The sequence below is a fragment of the Psittacula echo genome (assembly GCF_963264785.1).
Source record: "Psittacula echo genome assembly, chromosome: 1".
NCBI classification, from domain to species: Eukaryota; Metazoa; Chordata; class Aves; order Psittaciformes; family Psittacidae; genus Psittacula; species Psittacula echo.
The window spans coordinates 42,035,233-42,054,814 of record NC_137735.1 but is presented as its reverse complement, the minus strand read 5'-3'; the positions used below and the strand labels follow the sequence as shown (position 1 = coordinate 42,054,814).

At 36.5% G+C, this 19,582-nt stretch overlaps 1 protein-coding gene across 2 annotated transcripts in view; it reads left to right on the top strand.

Annotated features, from left to right (window-relative positions):
- PALLD (palladin, cytoskeletal associated protein) overlaps positions 1-19,582 on the top strand; it is a gene marked incomplete at its 5' end in the record, with an annotated part of 189,881 nt that overhangs the window by 71,309 nt on the left and 98,990 nt on the right. Inside the window, 4 exons of one of the 2 annotated variants that reach the window (XM_080617156.1) lie at positions 1,050-1,191; positions 2,538-2,561; positions 11,246-11,365; positions 12,158-12,491. In XM_080617156.1, the coding sequence (XP_080473282.1) occupies positions 1,050-1,191; positions 2,538-2,561; positions 11,246-11,365; positions 12,158-12,491 (620 nt within the window). Of the gene's footprint in view, positions 1-1,049; positions 1,192-2,537; positions 2,562-11,245; positions 11,366-12,148; positions 12,492-19,582 lie in introns of both variants that reach the window. The other variant, XM_080617155.1, reaches the window with a different exon arrangement.

Genomic DNA, 19,582 nt, shown 5'->3' with positions numbered 1-19,582 from the left:
TACTGTTCCTTCCCAATCCTTGCATCTCTTGTCTCTGAAATCCGGTATTAACTGGCTTAAACCAGTTGGGACATAACCAAACCAAAATTTTAATTACACAAGAAATGAACCAGATATGAACAACAACAAAATATACTTAATCCAGCTTGCCGATGTAGATTTCTTTGTATCCAAACTTCGGGGAACAATCCAAAGATTTTTATGTTTCCATGGAACAAAATTCTTATGTATTTGATTAACTACAGATCTATGTAGACTAACTAGGGATAACTCTGAGCTTAGACCTAGCTTCAAATGCTTTGCTGCATTGAAACCTGAAACATTATTAATATCCTGGAAAGGGAATGAGACAGTCAATACAATAGAAAATAATTGATTTATTATAATTTGATTTGTAATCTTAATTAGATAACAAAGGCAAGAATAGTGTCTGTCTACTGTCAATTCTGTTACTTAAAATACTGTTTCTGCTCTCTCATTGTAGTTCTTCCTGAAAGATTTAGATTCTTCCTGAAATTTTTCAGATATACATAAGAATTTATTACAGCCATCCATATGCAAGCTAATATGTCCTAACAGCATGTGTGTCATCAAATTTTGCTTGGTTGGTTATAAGTGGCTCACAGGAAAAGCGACTCCACATTCTAGAGGTTGACCTGAAAGCAGCACAGCTACTCTCTCAGGACCAAGTCAATCAATGTTTAGCTAGTTGCAGAATTTTAATTTCATGTTGTAGAAGAATGGTGAAAAATGAAAGATCAGACCGCAACTCTTGGCTTATTATGATCTCAGGAATTAAATAGTCCTACAGCTTTTCCATCTTTGGTCATGTTAAGAATGTGTTTGAAAATAATCTATTCAGTAATTTTAAACTATATATCTCATATATTACATTTAGTCAGAATGAAATACAGCTTACAGAAAATGCCTATTGAGAAAATAAAATGATGCAATAAAATAAAGTTGAAATATTACAAAGGGAAGAAAAGACTATTTTTAAGAATATAAAATGCTCCTGGTTCATTTGAATTGTGATTGATATATTTCAGGAGCTACAAAACTCCACAGCGTCTGAGGGACAAGTTGTGGTATTGGAATGCAGGGTCAGAGGACTCCCTCCCATTCATGTTAAGTGGTTTCGACAAGGCATTGAAGTTCAAGATTCTCCGGACTTCAGAATTCTCCAAAAAAGTAAGGCAGTGTCGTAGTTTAACCTCAGCTGGCAACTAAGCCCTGTGCAGCCACTCACTCACTTGCCTCCAGTGGGATGGGGAGGGAGAATCACAAGGGTTAAAGTGAGAAAACTTGTGGGCTGAGATAAAGGCAGTTTAATAGGTAAAAAGCAGAGAAGGCCTTGATTCTTTGTAAGCACTGCTCAGTGACAAGTAAAACATCCCTGAATTATCAACACTGGGTCCAGTGAAAATTGAAAACAGCCCATACTAGCTACTATGAAGAAAAATAACTCTATCCCAGCTAAACTCAGCACATTCTGCATCCCTTATTACATAGCATTTACATCATGCTCAGGTCCCATGCTATTTAATACATCCTCAGTAACCACTACCCCCTTGCCGTCCTTTGGCATAATACACAGATATCATTCCCCTAGTCTGTGGACCACCCCTGTGAAATGTCTGTAAAATGTCCACAAATGCCCACAAAATGTCTGTTGACTTCATTTGCTTCATGATTTTGGTCTCCATCTGTTATGGTGCTCACTCAGGACAGGAGAGGTGGTGTGTTGCATAGAGTTACTTGGCAACAAAGCCAGCTCAGGTTGGATGACTGCTGTACATGCACTGTTTCTTGTAAGGCTTGTCCTTCATTGGCTCAGGTGATTCCTGCTATAGTAATTGCTCTAGCATGCAATTCAAATCATGGGTTACAACATTTTAAAGGTATATCCATTACAATCTCCACCCCTGGTCCTTTTGGACCAAACCATTAGCTTTATCATTGCAATGACCTCATTCTCTTGCTCCTAGCCTGGTGTGCTGGTTTTGGCTGGCTCCTGCTATGTTTCCACCCCTGGGGCAGTTGATTCCAGGTGTACTGGATGCCCCTCCAAGTGAAAGCAAACTGTGGCCTGTGCTCTGCTGCCAAAGGGATTGAGTAAAACACATTAGCTGTATCAGTTGTGGCATACCACTTGGCTGCTCTTGACTCCAGTTCTTATTGAAGTTCTAGCACATCCAGCACAGCCACACTCAGCCAAAACCAGCACAGGCAATAATCTAAAGCAGCTATTTTTCATACAAGGTGGGGAAAGATCGGGACATAGTCTGTCAGGATTGAGTTTTGGATAGAGTCCTCTCTTCCTCACATTTCAGTGATTGTAATGGCTAGAAGAAACAATTGAACTACTGCAGCCAACAGACAATTTAGCTCTTCCTTATTTTGTAATGTGTCTGCACAGATTCTGTACTCGTCTACAGTATTTTGGTATAATGTGTTCATTCAGTATATTGCTGTTCATTAATGGAATCTCTAATATTTTTCATGTTTGTTTCCCCTCCATATGATGTGATATACAGAGCCAAGATCTGCAACTGAACCTGGTAAGACTCATATGAAAAAATAATCTCTTGATTCACTGGCTCTTTGAGTTTGTACTGAAGCCATAAATAGAAAAGTGTTTCTGCTGAGCACTGGTAATATGAAACCCCCATAAAGACAGTGTTTCTTTATCACACCTTCCATACTCTACACTGTCCTTTACATCAATTCCTTTATTAGTTAAACAGTAAATTCCACTTAGACCCTCAAGGAGAGACTCACAGCTTAAATTTTGAAGGAAACTTTATTCTCAGAAAATGAGCAATTTGTATACTACTGAGGAAAAAGAACAAATCCCTCAAAATTCCATTACTCAAATTGTACTTGCAAGAGTTTCATAACACCCAACCACTAAATGCTAGTTTGGCCAATCTAGCTTGGCAGGTATGAACTGTCTTAACTACAAGTAAAAGCTGATCCTCAAAAACAAGGGCACATTGAATTTTTCTAACGTATTCTCAAGGTAAAAGTCCTAGGTTTCAGAAAGCAAAAAATGTTCTTCCAACTAAAGGTTTGTCTCTGGCTGCTTCATTTTCCTATTATACATCTTTATATGCTGTGGTGGTTTCTTCAATAGTAAGTGGAAGCTAAAAGACTGAGAATGTTCTTTAATTCTTCCGAGTCAAACAATGTGTAGAAGGGAAGACAGTGATATGGTCTGAGCCTTGCATTAAGAGGGTGGCTGGTTTTGCTTGAATATGCTTGAATTTGGAAAGAGTTTTAATTATGGAGTAAAAAGAAAAAACTGAAAAGTTTTCTAAGACCTGGGTATTCCCAAAGAGTGTCTCTGAACTGAAGGACCTTAGCAATGGAGGGATGTTATGAAATTTGGGGGGTTGCAATGGCAGTCTTTGACTGCAGGGAGAAGAGACATAGCAGCTAAGTGATGTTTGGCAGTTTGGCTATGAAGATATGAACTAGAAAACAGCAGTGAAAGATTAATCCTAAGAGAAATGCAGCTTTCTCTTAGCTTTTGTGGAAAGGAGGTGAAGAGGGAAAAAACTCCTGGTTTCTTTATCAGTTACTCAATTTTCTTACTGGTTCACAAATAGACCTACACACATATACCTATTTTACTTCATGACCATCATACTTATGTGCATATACATACACACATGTGCATGCATGCACACACACATACATGCTCTATCCTGACAGTTAATATTTAATTGTATGCAGCATCGTCACCTCTAGTAACAGCTGATGCCCAGTACACATAACTGAATGATTTGATTAATGAAGGCTTGAAATGTGAGCTATGTGAAGGATTGAAAAGTGCTAGAAAACCAAATTAACCTGCAGTGAGGAATTAAAACATGTCCAAGTGCTATTGGTAGTTTGCAATCGTAACCCAAACTGTAAGGTTTAAAAATTGTAAGTTACAGTACAGAACAGTCCAAGGACAGTTTCAATATCATTTCAATCCTTTTGATATGAAAAGAAATAAAGGAGAAGAGATTTGTTTTGAAATATGTTAAATTCTATATCTTTCTTGGAACATTCTCCTGTAATATATATTACAAAGTAAGTCTCTCAGCTGTTTTCTTGAGATCTTAAAAAAAAAGAAAAAAATCAGATGAATGGGTTGACCTTTCCTCCCTTCCCAGAGAAACTTATTTCTTGACCAAGTAGTATCATCTTTTCTGGATTTAATCTACCAGTGCTATGAGAATAGCACCTGGTATATCTAGGTCACTATTATCAGGAGCTTCTTTTCTACAAAATGACTTGAACTGCATTCACTGTCTCCTTTAACAGGATAGAAAGGATTTGAAAGGACTGAAACTACACAGTTTCTACAAAGTCCAGATTCACTAGCATACCTGAAGGTTTTGTTTTTAATAGCTGATTTAAAACTGTTCTGTCAAAACTCACAATCATGAATAATGTTTGCTTCTTTTTGTAATCTTTTTTTACCCCTTCACCCTCTTTAGGCAACGTAGTGTGTATTATGCTACGTCAACAAAATACTTCTGAGCAGGAATGCACTGTTACCTAGTACAAAGGAGAAGTGCTTGTTTGTTTGAGACAAAAGGTTCAAATTCCATTCTGTGAATAATTGAATACAAAGGAAATCGTGTATTATGCCTTTTTGCTAGGAGTTTTTTTCATGGGCAACTAAGTAATTTTCAGAACTGCTAGTTGCAAGGTTTGTATGGCCTGACAGATATTACTGTGGAATAAGTAAGAATATTTATGATAGTTCACAAACCTAGCAATTTCCTTTCATAACTGCTAAATGAAAGAGGAAATATGAGGTGGGATTCTGAGTCCAAAAAAATAATCTCCTTTTCATAAAATAATCTCCTTTCTAACATACCTGTACCACCATGTTGATGGTACATGCTTCCCATGTCTGGTTAGCTTGCAGACCCTGGGAGAGGATACCTGAGGCCTTCTAAAGAATGCTAGAGAGTGGAGCCTTACATGAAAGGTGTATTTTGTGAGTTTTCCCAGGTACATAAAAGTTACCATCAAGGTATCTTATACCACTGTCAAGGTAGGTGGCAAGGCAAGACCAGGAAGGCATCTCAAAATACTATTTTGGTATCTGTATCGCTGCAGTTTAATAGACATAACAGTAGTAAATGCCTCACAGCAGTCTGTTGTTTTGGGGTTTTTTTCATGCTTGTAATTCCATTGTACTATATTTATAAGAACCTTCCTGCTACTCAAAACCTGTGGAAAGAGTTTCAGTTTGGCATTTTGTTCTCCTTGCATTCATTGAGCTAAATAGTATCCCTACAAGATTTGTGCAGTATCAGTTCCTACTAAACCCTATTAAATAATGTGCATTGTCTTACTCTCCACTAAAATTAATGACAGTACACTTATTGGCTTATTTGTTTAGGAATTGACTCCGTGCTTGCAAAGGGAATGTAAATAAAGTTTGGGCAAAATGTAAATATTTCTTTTTGACATAAATGAGTGTTTTGTGTATTAGTAGTAATACTGTTTTTTAGGATGTCATGAAGGCTCTTAATTCTTCTACAACAGGAAGTTGAGTGGGTACCAGCAATACAGTAGGTACAGCACTGGTTTGTGATGCAGTTCAGACTCTAAGAAGCCAGACAAAACACTACATGCAGAGGAAGTTGTCCATAAGCAAACACACAGTTGGTATTCAATGCAGATGATGAATATGTGTGCAACACTGATAGGGAAACCAGCATGCCTATACTAGATAAGTATTTAGAATTTTGAAAAATGGACATGATTTCTAAAGATTTTTCCAAGTGTACAGCTTCCATGGGATTTTACATAAATTGCAACAAGTTTTGTTGACTTTAATTGCTGGTTGTCAACCGAAGTCCAACCATCAAGAAACAATTTCTAGTGCTCAAAAACATCACTTGCTTTTTGCTAGGTCAATATTAATTAAGTAAGAGAAAAATGTTCCATGAACTCACGCAAGTAAGAAATTAAGAAGCAAAGGGAATTTTTTGGATACTTTTTTTTTGGTACATTCTATCTAACCTAATGTGTTTTGCACTCCTGTTTCTGTCTAGACAGAAATCAGTTTGCATCACAAATCTCTCTAGACTTCTTTGTGAATTAATAGCTAGTCAGATTACATAAAGCCAGCATCACAGTTTGTCAAATTACCTGCTCTGTACTTCTTTCTTGGAAGTTTTGACTTTATACTGACTGAATCCTTCAAAGAACAGGCTGCCTGAGAATGAAAAATCCCATTGAGTCATTTGCCAGCTGCTGGTATTTTGACCATTACTCAGCTGTCTGGAGGCAGCCACAAACTGTATTGAATTACATTAAAACAATTGTCTAATGGCATGTAAGAAGAAAACTATATGAAGTAATTTTTCTTAAATTGCCAGGGAATTGCCACATATACATGCTTTATTTTCCTAAGCAGAATACTGTGTGTGTTCACCAGAAACATCTCAAAAGATAGTCATCAGTTCTCTTGGATTGTGCTTTCTTGTTCTCTGTCTGGCTGCTGTGTTCCAGTAAGTGTAAGGAAGTGCTGAGTAAGTCCCTTAAAAATCCCCCCATATTTCTGCATATTGGAAACAGAAAATATATGGCAAATGTTACAGAAATCCTTACTGCCCTCTCACACAAAGAAAATCAGCTTTTTGGTAGCTGATGAAATTCAAAACAGAAACTTCAATAGGTCAGCATCCATGTTGGATCCTTGTTTTTTTTAGTGAAAACAAAAGAATTATGACTAAGAGTCTAGCTCTCTCTTTCACTGCTGAGCAGCAAAGAAAGGCTTGAAGAGAGCAATCTCCAATGAGCTGTAGCTCAAGATGCCAAATGGAGAGAAAAACTGAAAATAAGCTAAAATCATCTTTCATTAGAGGTGGTCTGATCAACCTATGTGCTATTGCTATTGCTTCTCAGTTACATTTTCAGTTGTACTCTACGCTTCCTAGCTACAGAATTCTTGTCCTGTCAGTGAACCCTTCTTAAGTCTGACTACCACGACTTTCCTTGCTTGTTGATGCTTCCAAATTCAAAGTAAATCTCTGATTTTGCACTATGTGTTTTTTAAAAAATGCTGCTATTCGTCTTCAGTTGTAAATATTCAAAGCTTATGGGGGTACATTAGTCATCACAGTTACACTGCTGAATACATTGATTTCAGCTTCGATCTGTACGCCTGACTTAACTTCAGACTACCTGGCTTAGGCAACTGCATTATCATAACTGCCTTAGTGTAAGTTTTAGCATAAACTTTTCCTTGATGCTGATAAATAGCTTGATTTCTCCTCAAACCTGAACAGTGCTTTAGGGACTAAAGTCCATGCTGTCATTATTGTATCATACTGTATCATCATAGACTCCTAGAATCATAGAATAGTTAGGGTTGGAAAGGACCTTAAGATCATCTAGTTCCAACCCCCCTGCCATGGGCAGGGACACCTCACACTATACCATGCCACCCAAGGCTCTGTCCAACCCAGCCTTGAACACCGCCAGGGATGGAGCATTCACAACTTCCTATTCACTGTACCTGAACAAGCTAGTTAGCAGCCATCTTGGGTATTGATTACATTTGCTGTAACCTGGGTTCTCTGTCCTAAAACTGCATTATATTGCCCAGAACCAAATTTGCTGTTGTTCAGTTTTCTTCTAAGTGTTTTATAAGTGCTGTTTGAGGTATCTTAAAGCACAGGCAGTTCTGTGTATTTTTTTTAAAACCTGTCTCTTCATTTCTTGAGTGGCATAAAGCCTATTAAATAAGCCAGAGCTGCCTGTCTGGGTAAAATTGTATACAATAATGATCATCAGAAACAGGTAAATTAAATATTTTTTTCAGTGTGTTATTGCAAGTTAAGGTATCTACAGGTCTGCAATGCCATCTATTATGCTACTTTGCATATCCAGTTCTGCTCTATTTTCACACTTCCTCATTCTCATGTATGTAAAAGATGCACAGATACCTAAATAGGAAGTTACCTGATGGTAACTTGCTTTGCCATTAAGCTGTAGTTAAACATCTGATGACTGGGGGAACAAGAGAAAAACAAGAGACAAGCTGTCTACAAGATGGCAAAGTTAGGTTTTAACCCAGAAACCACCATTCTGACTAATGCCTGTCTTTGCATAGCAGAAAACTTGTGGCTTTGAACCTGCCGCTATAGAAATAGCTCTGGTCTTTGCATCCTAATGAACGATTAATTAAAGACCATACTTACTTCCCAGAACTATATGTGCATTACAGTGGAGGAAGCTAATGATCACATTTGGCGATGAAAGTGCAAATATAACAACTACTCCACAACTTTTAATTTAATACATAGAAACATTATGAAGTAAGCAGATCACCAGTGATGAAATTTGTTAAAATGCAACAGTTTTCTGTCTTACCAAAGATAATTCTTCTTAATGGACTCAAGAACCATAAAGGGAAAGGATTACTGCATAAAATGTAATCTTTCTTTCTAGATAACTGGCAAAACAGTCAAGTAATTGCATGCCTAAGGATTTTACATGTTTCAGTGAACAGAATGCTTTTGTATTCATTTAGTCAAGTGTTAAATACGTTTTAAGGCCCTGAGAACAGCATTTCAGAGCTGCTTTCTGGAACGCATTTTTGTGATGAAATTATTTGTCAGCTGGTGATTGCCGGGAAGTAGAACAGACATTATTTACTTCACATCATCCAGTTCTACTTTGCACAGGAACGGAAAGAAAAATAATTACAAAAGTCAGGCTGTAAAGCTAGAAAAATACTCAGAGCACTATGCATCCAGAATGTGTTGTGGCAATCTTTAAAGAATTTTTCTTTTGTCAATTTAGTACTTTATTTCCATGCTTTTCATTGTAGTAAGCCTTTTAGCAAGCACCTGGAGGTTAGTGATTTCTTGGTTTGGGGGAAGAAAAATTAATAAAGACAATGGGAATGTGTGGTTTGCACATGCTTTTTGCTCAAGCTGCCTTTTGATTAGTTCTTACGGGGTTTTTTTTTCTGTTTTCAGTTTAGCCAGTTTTCTCATGATTAATCACAAGTGTGTAGTAGTTTGCTTATCTGGCTGAGAAGACTGCATTTTAAACTCTGATTAGTCTCATCACTAATTTATTTTCTGTTACAAGGATTACTGTAATTTACCATGTATAATTTACAAATATGCTGCTTCCATAAACAAACCACATCAGGGCAGAGTCCATTAGAACTCTTGTGTCACTGAAGAGTGAAGATCAGCTCTTCTCATGTGATCTTTTTGCATACTTTAAAAAATGAAGAAACGTTATGTGTTAATGAGCTCTGCTGTTTGGAAAACAGGACTTCTGCTGGTTGTTATATTTTGTAGTACCTTTGCCCTCATTCAAACAGCAGATCTCAGCATGGTGGCAGTGATTTTCTTTTGCAGACCTGAAATACCCAGCTTTCAGAATTCTGCTGTTAAATGAACAGGAAACTAGTTTGCTGCATGTATCAGATTGCATCCCCAGAGTCAGTTCAATCCAGGAGTAGGCACGTGTGATTTACAATAGAGCTTCAACTGCTTACGACACCAAGACTCTAAAAAAAGCTGATCTCAGTAGTTCAAAAACTAGCTTGTGCTACCCATTACTTTCCTGATAAGACCTTTCATGAGTCATTAATCTTCATCTGGGTCAGATAACATCCAACATGCTACAGTATTACCGTACATGCCTCTTGCAGCTACACAGAATGACTGGTCTGTGTTGCCAAAAAAAAACCAACCATGTTCTGCTGTCTGAAAAACAGCTCTGTGCCAAATATTAGTCATTCATTTTTAGCCCATTTCCAGTACAGGGAGTTTTTGGATACATTTTCATTTATAATTGGAAAAATTCCTCAACTTGCTTGTTAAAGGAGACAGTGGTCTGCCATTCCACAGTGGAAATTAGGGAAGGGGAAAAAAAAATAAACAAAAAACAAAACAACGACACAAAACCCCCAAAAAATTAGAGAATGTTTTCCTTCTTTGAACTAAAAGATGTGAAGCTTGTCTTATTGAACCTCTACTACAGAATAATTTTCATGCAAGATGTATTGGAGTCTGAAGTATTTCCCCTCACTTTTCTGTTTTTATTAGCTATATTCCATTGATTTTGTGATATGTAGGATTCCATGTAAATGTCCATTTCTTTCTAACGAAACTGAATTCTGTAAAACGTCTCTGCATTGGGTTTGAGACTAGAAAATGAGCATAAGCAAAAGAAACTCCTAATTAATTAAGGAAACCCACAATGCAGCATAGTCCAGGTCTAAAAATATCTAGGTCTGTTGTGTAAATATTAGGATTATTTAGAAGGGCTCTACTGTGATTTTGTTTTTTATATATATATTAAATACCATTATAAGTAGAGATAAAATGAAGTGACTTAGAAGAATCTGAAAAATAAATGCCTGGATAATTAAATATGTGCATTATGAATGAATGGGATTGATTTAGAAAACATTACTGAGAGGCCCAACCTGAAATATGAACAGTCTGGCCTTCATGTAAGTTCTCTGACTGAGGTCCTGGTATAATCAAAGCATATACTGTGACATATCAAAGTGGAATGAACAGATTTCAAATAGCCATGGAATACATCTGTGTCACAGCATTCTGAACAGTGTCTAGGGATGCTGATTTGTCCTATATTTTCAATTTATCCATTCTCACTGCTGTGCAGAGACAGAAATTCTCTTACCAAACTCTGCAAAAGAGGAGTATTTATGCATCCATAGTTTGTATTTCTGGCTAGTTTACACAGGAAAGCTGACTGAAAGTGATAACAAAGTGCTCTCTGGTTTTACTGAGAATGGGGTTTGATCTGAAATGTTGCATTAAGTACAGAAAACTTCCAGGAAAGAAGGAATAGTATGACTTTCTTATTGGTAGTTTTAGAGGGCCAGAAAGAGCTTGCAAGTATTGCGTATGAAAACCAATACCTAGATTTGTATGAATTGGTACTGTGCTCCATAAAAATGAAGATACTGAGCGTGTAAAATGACTACACAGACTTTGCCTGCAGAATCACTGTTTAAGATAGCCCACTTTGAAAACAGCTTAGTGAATTCACTTGTTTTGTATATAAAGGGATTTTCACTAAAGCCATGGAAGTTGGAAGCTCTTCTGCAATCCTCCCAGCATTTCTTTGTATAAGGAGCATTTTCTGGTGTCCTCTAACATAAATGCAAAAACATTATATGGTGCTTTAAATAGTTTATGATGCAGTTTATTTTTCTGTTTATTTCCAGAAGAGATATGTACCCTTGTAATTGCAGAAACTTTTCCTGAAGATTCAGGACTTTTCACATGCACAGCAACAAATGAACATGGTTCAGTAACAAGCAGTGCACAACTAACTGTCTGCTCAGGTATGTGATGAACGGAAAGAAGAATTTTTAGTCATAGATCTTATATAATTAATTTACCTGTGAAGTTATCAGTCTCCTTCCCTCGTAGAAAGGGGCTGCTGTAAGGGGTTTTGTGGGCCTCAGAGCAGTCATATAAAGCAAACTGAATGTTTTGATTGGCCCATTTCCTAGTTTAATATCTTTATTCATGTAAAATACAATTTTCAAGTGCCTGCCACAATCCTGAAATATTTTTAAGCAGTAAGGTTCTGTGGCTAGATGGTATCAGAGGCAGAATGAAAGCAGATGAAGTTATACTACCAAAGGTGGCATATGCCTTTTGTAAAATAAAAAACCTGTGGCATGATATGTTTAGTTTTGTAACATATTTACATACATATTGCAGTGGAATGCACTCACCCAGCTGCCATTGCAAACATGCAATGTATACATACATCCTTCAGCATTTCTAAATGATTTGTTCTTAAACAATGCTGAAACTCCAGGAAGAGGAAATGCTGTTTCAGCTGCTGTTGTCAGTACTTGCCAGTCTCACTTAGTGGCTGGATTCCAGCAATAGATTTGGAGGTATCCATAAGGATCCTTATTATGCTTTTTGCATGGGGCAAAGTCAGGAAATGAATAGCCAGTCATGTATCTAATTCAGCATGAATTAGCAATGGGAGGTCTAGAAAAATGAGAGCCCAAGAGATTTCACCTCTAACAAACTGAAAATGCAGTATGTATGTACCATGTACATTGTCTATGACTTGTTGGAGACACATTCTTTTTGATTCCTTTTAGCCAACTCAGAAAATTCTACTCATGAATCGCTGGCAAGAGAACCCAACAGTGATGATTTCCATAATTTCCCACCACTTCCTCCAGTTGAAATTAGCTCTTTTGAGGTTCCTCCTAAGAAATATACAGAGACTCATCAAGCAAACAATACAGAGTTGAGATCTGGTGGGAAGGCTCATCAACTGCAGCTCAATTCATCTGAGGAAAAAACAAATGGTGTCCACCCCATTCATGGAGTAAATGGAATGATTAACAGCAAGCCAAATGGTGATAAATCCATCCCACCTCCAGCTGTCTTGCTTTCACCCACAAAGGAGCCACCACCTGTGCTTGCCAAACCAAAGCTGTGAGTATTTTTTTATTGTTTTCTTGTTGGGTATTTTGTTTCTTATAAACTTGATATTTGTTGAAAGCAAATTTTTCCCTGGAGCCAATTCAGTGTTAGACAATGAACAATGACCATGTCTGTCCCTTGGACAATCTTCTTACTTCTGTGATTTATGTCCCAAAGAGCTGAATGCAAGAGAGAACTGTGTTCTTTCTCATACTGCCATGGCAGGAGGGTTGGAACTAGATGATCTTAAGGTCCTTTCCAACCCTAACTGTTCTATGATCTATCAAAGGGAATTGCATTATGTATAACATATTCTGTAGAAAGATTTAAGATAAAGTCACCAAAAAGAAGTGGTAGGGCTGTTGCTCTGCACTCTTTATTCCTAGTCGCTGTATCTGAACGTCACAGTGGCCTGAGATTCTTGCATGCTATTCACGTTTCAGTACTGGTTAGTGATCTTTATTCTGAATGTTTTGGTTTTGTGTAGTTGGTGGATATCCTTTCCAACCCTAACTATTCTATGATTCTATGGTATGTAGGTGTGTAATGTTTGTATTATTTCTTACATTATGTTTTTATATAACATGTAACTGATTCTACTGTCAGCCAGATTACAATGGCTCTTTATAACTATAATCTGAAAATGAAAAGCTCAAGGAGAGGAGAGAAGTATGTGGAAAAAACAGTAATGTTTTTACCTTACACTAGTGATAATACCTTACTTATGCAAGAGTGATCTTCAGCTGGCTGTTAACTTATAGCTTCATTTGAGCATTGCACAGACTTTGTTTTCCATCTCCCTCAAGAATTTTTGGAGTGTGACAAAGGACCAAAAGTCCTATTTTCTTTTAATTGCACCAATAATTAGAAGGGCTTATGAATCATAAAAATGTGTTTAAAAAAGAAGTATGAAATACAGTCTTCAAGCTTAGCAAGGTTGTTTGCTTAATAACATGTTTTCACAGGATAACTTGCAAAATATAAGAATACTGTTCTTGTACCAATCGTGCTGATTTTAAATGCACAAAACCACATGCTTGAGGCAGCAAGCCAATAGAGTTCCCTTTCTGCGCTTACCACTTTTTTCTTTCCATTGCTCTTTGTCATTCTAAGAAGTCTCTGACAACTATAGATGAGAAGGAGGAGTGGGAGAAGTAGAAAGACTGAGTGGTGGAATTAAAATATATATGGTGGTGATTGCATGTATGGGAGGGAGGATGCTGAGGATGATGTGTGATGTGGAGTGAGCCAGGTGGTCCTGTACCCAGCACATCTGCTGCTAGACTCATTTGTGAAGAGAGGAAATAGAATCTCCAGCAGAGCAGCATTTTGCTGCAAATTTCACCTCCAAGCTTGATTTTCCGGAAGTGAAGCTGCCCTAAATGAAGGAAAGAAGGCTGTGTAATAGACTTCCCATTGTATAATGTTCACTGCTACTTGTGTGAAATTTGTTTTGTTCTTAAACATAGAGACATCATATAGAGTTGAGCATTGTACATAATGATGTGAGAGGGATGCCATTACTAGAAAGCTTTCAGTTGCTTATGTCCAAATGGATGACCTTGGAATCCCTAGGGCAGTTGCACTCGAGTCCTATGTTTTGCAATTAACAACATTTGATGTGCAAGAGCCTGATCTTCATTGCAGTCACGATACGTGTTTTGCTTGGCCATGGCCAGTGTGAGTCTATGCTGCTATCAAAAATGGAAATCTTGCCTTCTGTTCAGCCAAGTATTTTGCTCCCAAGCATAATGGTAGCCTAAGAAAGGGAAAGTGTGCTAACAGGGGGAGGAAAAGGAATGTCTGGCTGCAGAGACTTGAAATGAGCTTTCAGGGTTTGGGAAACTGCATCCCAAGTCAAAGCTAATAAAATACTTGCATTAAAATTAGCTAAGTAGTAAAGTAGCTATCTCAGCCATGACAGTGGTCCCTCTTGAAGAGAGCTCATCTACAGAGTTTTATCTGTCCATGGAGTATTAGAATTTGATGGTAGAAGCAGCATATATTGGCAATGACGTAAGAGCAAACATGTTTATTGTAACTTTTTTTTAATTATTTAGACATTTAAAGTCATGTTGGCTGTGCAGAAGGTCTGAAGCTTCAGAATCTCAGTAGTGAACATTTTTTTCGATGAAACCTGACTCTGGTTTTAAATTTCCTGAAAAGCCTCTATTCAGACTTATCTTAACTCATAAATTACATAGCAGCTTTATCTGTGAACTCCATGAAAATAGTTTATTCAGCCAACACTGAAAGTAACTGCAAAGATTTGGGAATGATGGACTGGTGTTTGTTTAGTGTTATTATTATTGCTGTTGTTATTATTATGTTATTATTGTTGTTGTTATTTTAACTAGAAGGAGAGAATGAGTACCTTCTTGAAGTACAAAATACATTTGCACTTTGGCAGTGCAGCTGTAACCAACAGCTATAAAATAATGATTTACCACAATTCAGTCCAATGCAAGGGCTGGCATGCTACAGGGAATTACTGTAGTTATTTTCTGGATTGAAGTCCTACAAAATGCTGTTTGTGGTTACAGAAACTCAAGTAATCCTTAAGTAATGATATTAGTTGTTGCCTTAGTCTGGTGCTAGGAATATTTAAAACAGATTTTAATGTGATAATATACAGAAATTTCTGGGAAAAATGTACATAGAATTAACTGGGAGAAGTGGTCAATAGCAGATATTTTTTAACATGAAATTTAGAAAACAATAATGTTAAATATGGTTAAAAGGCACAATATTTTATCATGCATTGTTCGCAAGATGAGTTTATATAGACAAGAGAGGAAGAACTGTTGAACTGAGACCAAAAGCCCTCAGATTTCTGTAATTCGGATCCCTCCTGCTGGCACCTATTTGAGGAGATTGAGCTATTAGTGTGCATGGGACTTTTCCAGGCAATATCAGTATAATGCACAGATGAGATTTCAGATGTGTCCCCATAAATGTATAGTATCTTTAGATACTAGAGAACGGCAGATAATTTAGGCTCCATTTTTGTTGTGAGAAAAACTCAAGTCTGCTGAGAAAGCTAGATTGCCTGTACTTAGTATGTTAATAAAATAAGTATAAATATATAATACTGTGTGAAAATGCCCTAATTGAGTTGTATCAAGTTATATCTGCTCTAATGAAGCTGCATGAACTTGTAGATATAAAACTACCCCAGTTCCACCTCAAAATTCTGTAACTACTGATCAGATGGATCTGATGTTGCATAGTAATGATCCATTTGCTCCTATTATCCTAAGTTCAGTTTTGTGAGACATTTATAATTCTAGTGACTTTCATTTAGACACAGTCACATGAAAATGTGTCAATAATTTCTTTCATATTCCTCAAAACAGTCACAAATAACTCGAATATTGAAATGATGTGCTAGTCAGTCTGCTGTTAAGGGCAGCCAGCTCAGGCAGTAGAATGTCACTTTTTTCCCCAGTTCCTAAGGTGACTTTAATGAAAACCAAAGAAGAGATAGTAACCTGGAATTGTAAATAAAAATAAGGAATGGAGGTTTTGTACATGTTCTGCTTTCAGTGCTTCAATTGCCTATTTCAGACCAAGGAATATCATGACCCAAAACCAGTAGCAGTTATTGCTGAGAAATTTCCTTTTTACCAATCGCTTTCTTAACATAGTATTAAAGGGTAATCATAAATGACCTGCAAGCCCTTTAAAATCTGCAACAATGGAAGTCTGAATCTCTTTGTAACAATTGATATCAACAACAAGAAAGGTTAAAGGTAGGTGGAAAATTGTAGGGCTTTTTCTATCCTCTTTTGGCACTGACGTTTTCTGACCCTTATTAGATGGAGACAACTAATGGTATATCCTGCTTACATAAAAGCTAATCAGTATTTTAACAGGAAAAGTCAAACATCCTTGAATCAGTTATAAAATATGTGAAGTGTGTGTGCCATCGGCACGATATTCACACAGGACTTTGGTGTGTTTTTCAGGTTTTTCTTTTAAATTGAAAATATGCCACGTTATAGGATTGAGATGAAATATTTTGATTTTTAAAATATTTCTGTTATTTTTAACTTCTTTCCTTCTCACTGAAATAACTGATGAGTTTAATACTTGGAAATGATCAAGCAAAGCAAATCCACGTGTTTGGTTCTTCTAATATGCAGCATTTTCTGAGAAGTTCTCAGTGTGGTTTGTGGGTACAGAGTTCCTGTAGAAATGGTCAAGGATTCTCTTAGTATCATAGGACAGGGTTCTCAGACTGATTTAAATGCTTGCCCGTGTGCTAATCCTTGCAGACTAATCATCATGTGTACTTCATATTTACATGGCTTTGGAGGTAACATGTAACCCCATTTGCCTTGGTATTGTTTCATCCCTGACCTCATAATGATCTAGTCTCGCATAATTTTGAAAATGTAAAAGTATAATCTTTTGCTAGCTAGAAGAAGAAAGGGAGATGAGAAGTGATACAGGGCGTTTTTTTGCCCTACTTTTCTTTTGCTCTGCCTCTGTGCAGAAAATCCATCTTCAAGGACTTCTCACTTTGGATGTAGCAGGTAGATGCTGAAGCTTCAAAATTAAGACAGATGGTGTTCATCATTTGTGTTTGGTTTCCCTCTCTAAACTGATTTCTGGTTACCATAATCTAGTTGTAAACTTCTGTAGTTCCTAACAGCTGTCACTTGTGAGCTAAATACTAAGAAAAAGCTGCATATTTAGTTACTGACCATAAAAAGGTTCAAAAATCATGCTCACTTTTTTACCGAGGGGGGGAAGAGGAGGGCTTTTTATACTTCATATGATACCTGCAACACAAAACTATAATATGCTTATGCAAACAAATATATTTTTTGGTGACTGAAGAATAACTGAAGTCAAATGTATCAGATCTACAAGTTATCTGTTTCTCATGTGCCTGTGAAAACACTAAGCTCGTAGGCATATTTCGGAGGTCACAGGTCCCAGAATATGTAAAACATCTGGCAGACACAATGACATGTCAGAAAATAGTTTTACATAAATTTCTTTGGGGCTTCCACTAATTGTCAGGATTCAGCAAAGGTTGAAGACTGTCTATAAGATTGCAGCCTATGAAATAATATGAAATATAATAAAGAAAATAACAAAAGTCAGCTGAGAAAAACATGTTTGCAAATGAAAGTATAATCAAAATAACCTTTGATTCGTGGACTCTATTCCCCAGTCCTCTATGGGATTGATTGTCTGTATTTTTGCCTGGTTTATACAGTTGATAAATATCAATCCACTGTAAGTATTCTGATTTGACATCCAGAGAATGATGGCAGCAGCTGAAAAATGTATTCAGGAAAATTGGTAGAATGCCATTAAAATCTGTTTTATATTTTCAGTAACATCTGTCTTCTGCCCTATTAGAGACTTTTACAAATTAATTTCCAGAAAAATAATTGAAAGATATAATCTATGTTTAAAAACCAGACATATCTAAAATGGAGTGAAGAAGCTTACAAAGTTAAAATTGCTTGGTGAAGTTCACAACAATTTAAATATTGGTATTTTTAGTATCTTAGTACTGAAAAGTTACAAATATGTAGTATTCTTTCTCTGTCATTCATTTCATTAAAGTCAATTCAGTACAAGGGGTAGTAGTTTATTCAAATCCTGTTGCAATTGTTGATATATTTCTGCAGTGAAAAATGGCAATGGGAAAAGAGTAATAACAATCCAGAGGAAAAATTTCTCTTGCTTAGATTACTGCATGCAAAATCTTTGGCTTAAGAATTTAGAAAGTGCAATTAATGGAAAGAGTTTCTTTACATTTCTTTTTTTAAAATACTTTTGTTAAAATAACTTTAATAGGAAAAAAAAAGTTAGAGGTTGAAGTTACTTTTCATTCATTCTCTTTCCCACAGTTGCATTGCTCATGCACTTTCTCGCTCACACTTGTTCTTGCCTTCTCTTTCTCTCTCCCCCTGTCTTTCATTCTGATGAAAATCCTTCACAGTTCTGACAGATGACCCACTATTAGCATAAGGTTCATCAATTCAGGATAAGAACTGTTTTGTGTTAATAGCACTGTCATGTTTTCTCGAGGCCTGAAAGGCTTCTTAGTGGAGACAGAGGAAAAACTCACAGCATGTTTTCCCTTTCAAATACAATAATGTTAGAGTTAATGTAGAAACTCCTTTTCTTGTCTGTGAGTTCTAGTTTGTAATGCAACTGTTGCATTCAGCTCACTTCTTGGAGAAAATAAATATTTGGATCATGACAGATGTATAAAATACAGATTAAAGTACTTAAGTTCCCAGTGGGTGAAACCTTGAAGGGCAGGGTAGAAGTCTGAATTTTTAATTTAAAAATTCTTACTAAAGAGGTTTCTTTAAAGAAACTATAGAAAATATTTCTAGTGAACTTACAAGTTCTTCCTTGTAGTATTAAATGGTTATACTGGTCTGCTTCAATGGTACTGACGTAACAAAGCCATTCCAGAAATGACAGTGTTATCAACATAGTTACAGTTTGAATAATTAAGTAATTTTCTTGCTGATTTGAGTGGGAATTGTTATATGTTTCTCCATTAATCCCAACTATAGTGTTCTCCCGTAATCGTGTTCTTTTTTGATGTTCTGATGTTCACTTTGTGCAATTTCTCATAACTTCTCTGTATCTTAATACTACATTTTTAATATATGCCTGTGAAACAGTTAATGTGTTTGCCTTCTAAAATAAATAAATCTGTACTTTCAGCTTTGGAATTGCTTATATTCTGTGGCAATTCCATAATAATAAAAAAAACCCATCATATTGCAGCTATAAACTCTACTGCCTTCTTGGAACTCCCATATAGTAATTAAGACTTCGGTGAAAGCAGACCTTGATCTTACTCTACACTCCACACAGATCTGGGTATGATCTCAATATACAAACACAAAAGTATACCAGCGGTTTCCATTTCATTGAATACCAAGTGAGACATTCTCTTGTTGATTAACTGACAGTTTCACCCAAGGACCTTCCATACAAATGGCAAGCCGATGATAATTTGTGAATGTAGCAGATGTAAGTTTAGCGTGCCAAATCTTGGTTCTAGTTTTAAATATATGTAAATAGAGATATAAAAATATTAGAAACATATCTGAACG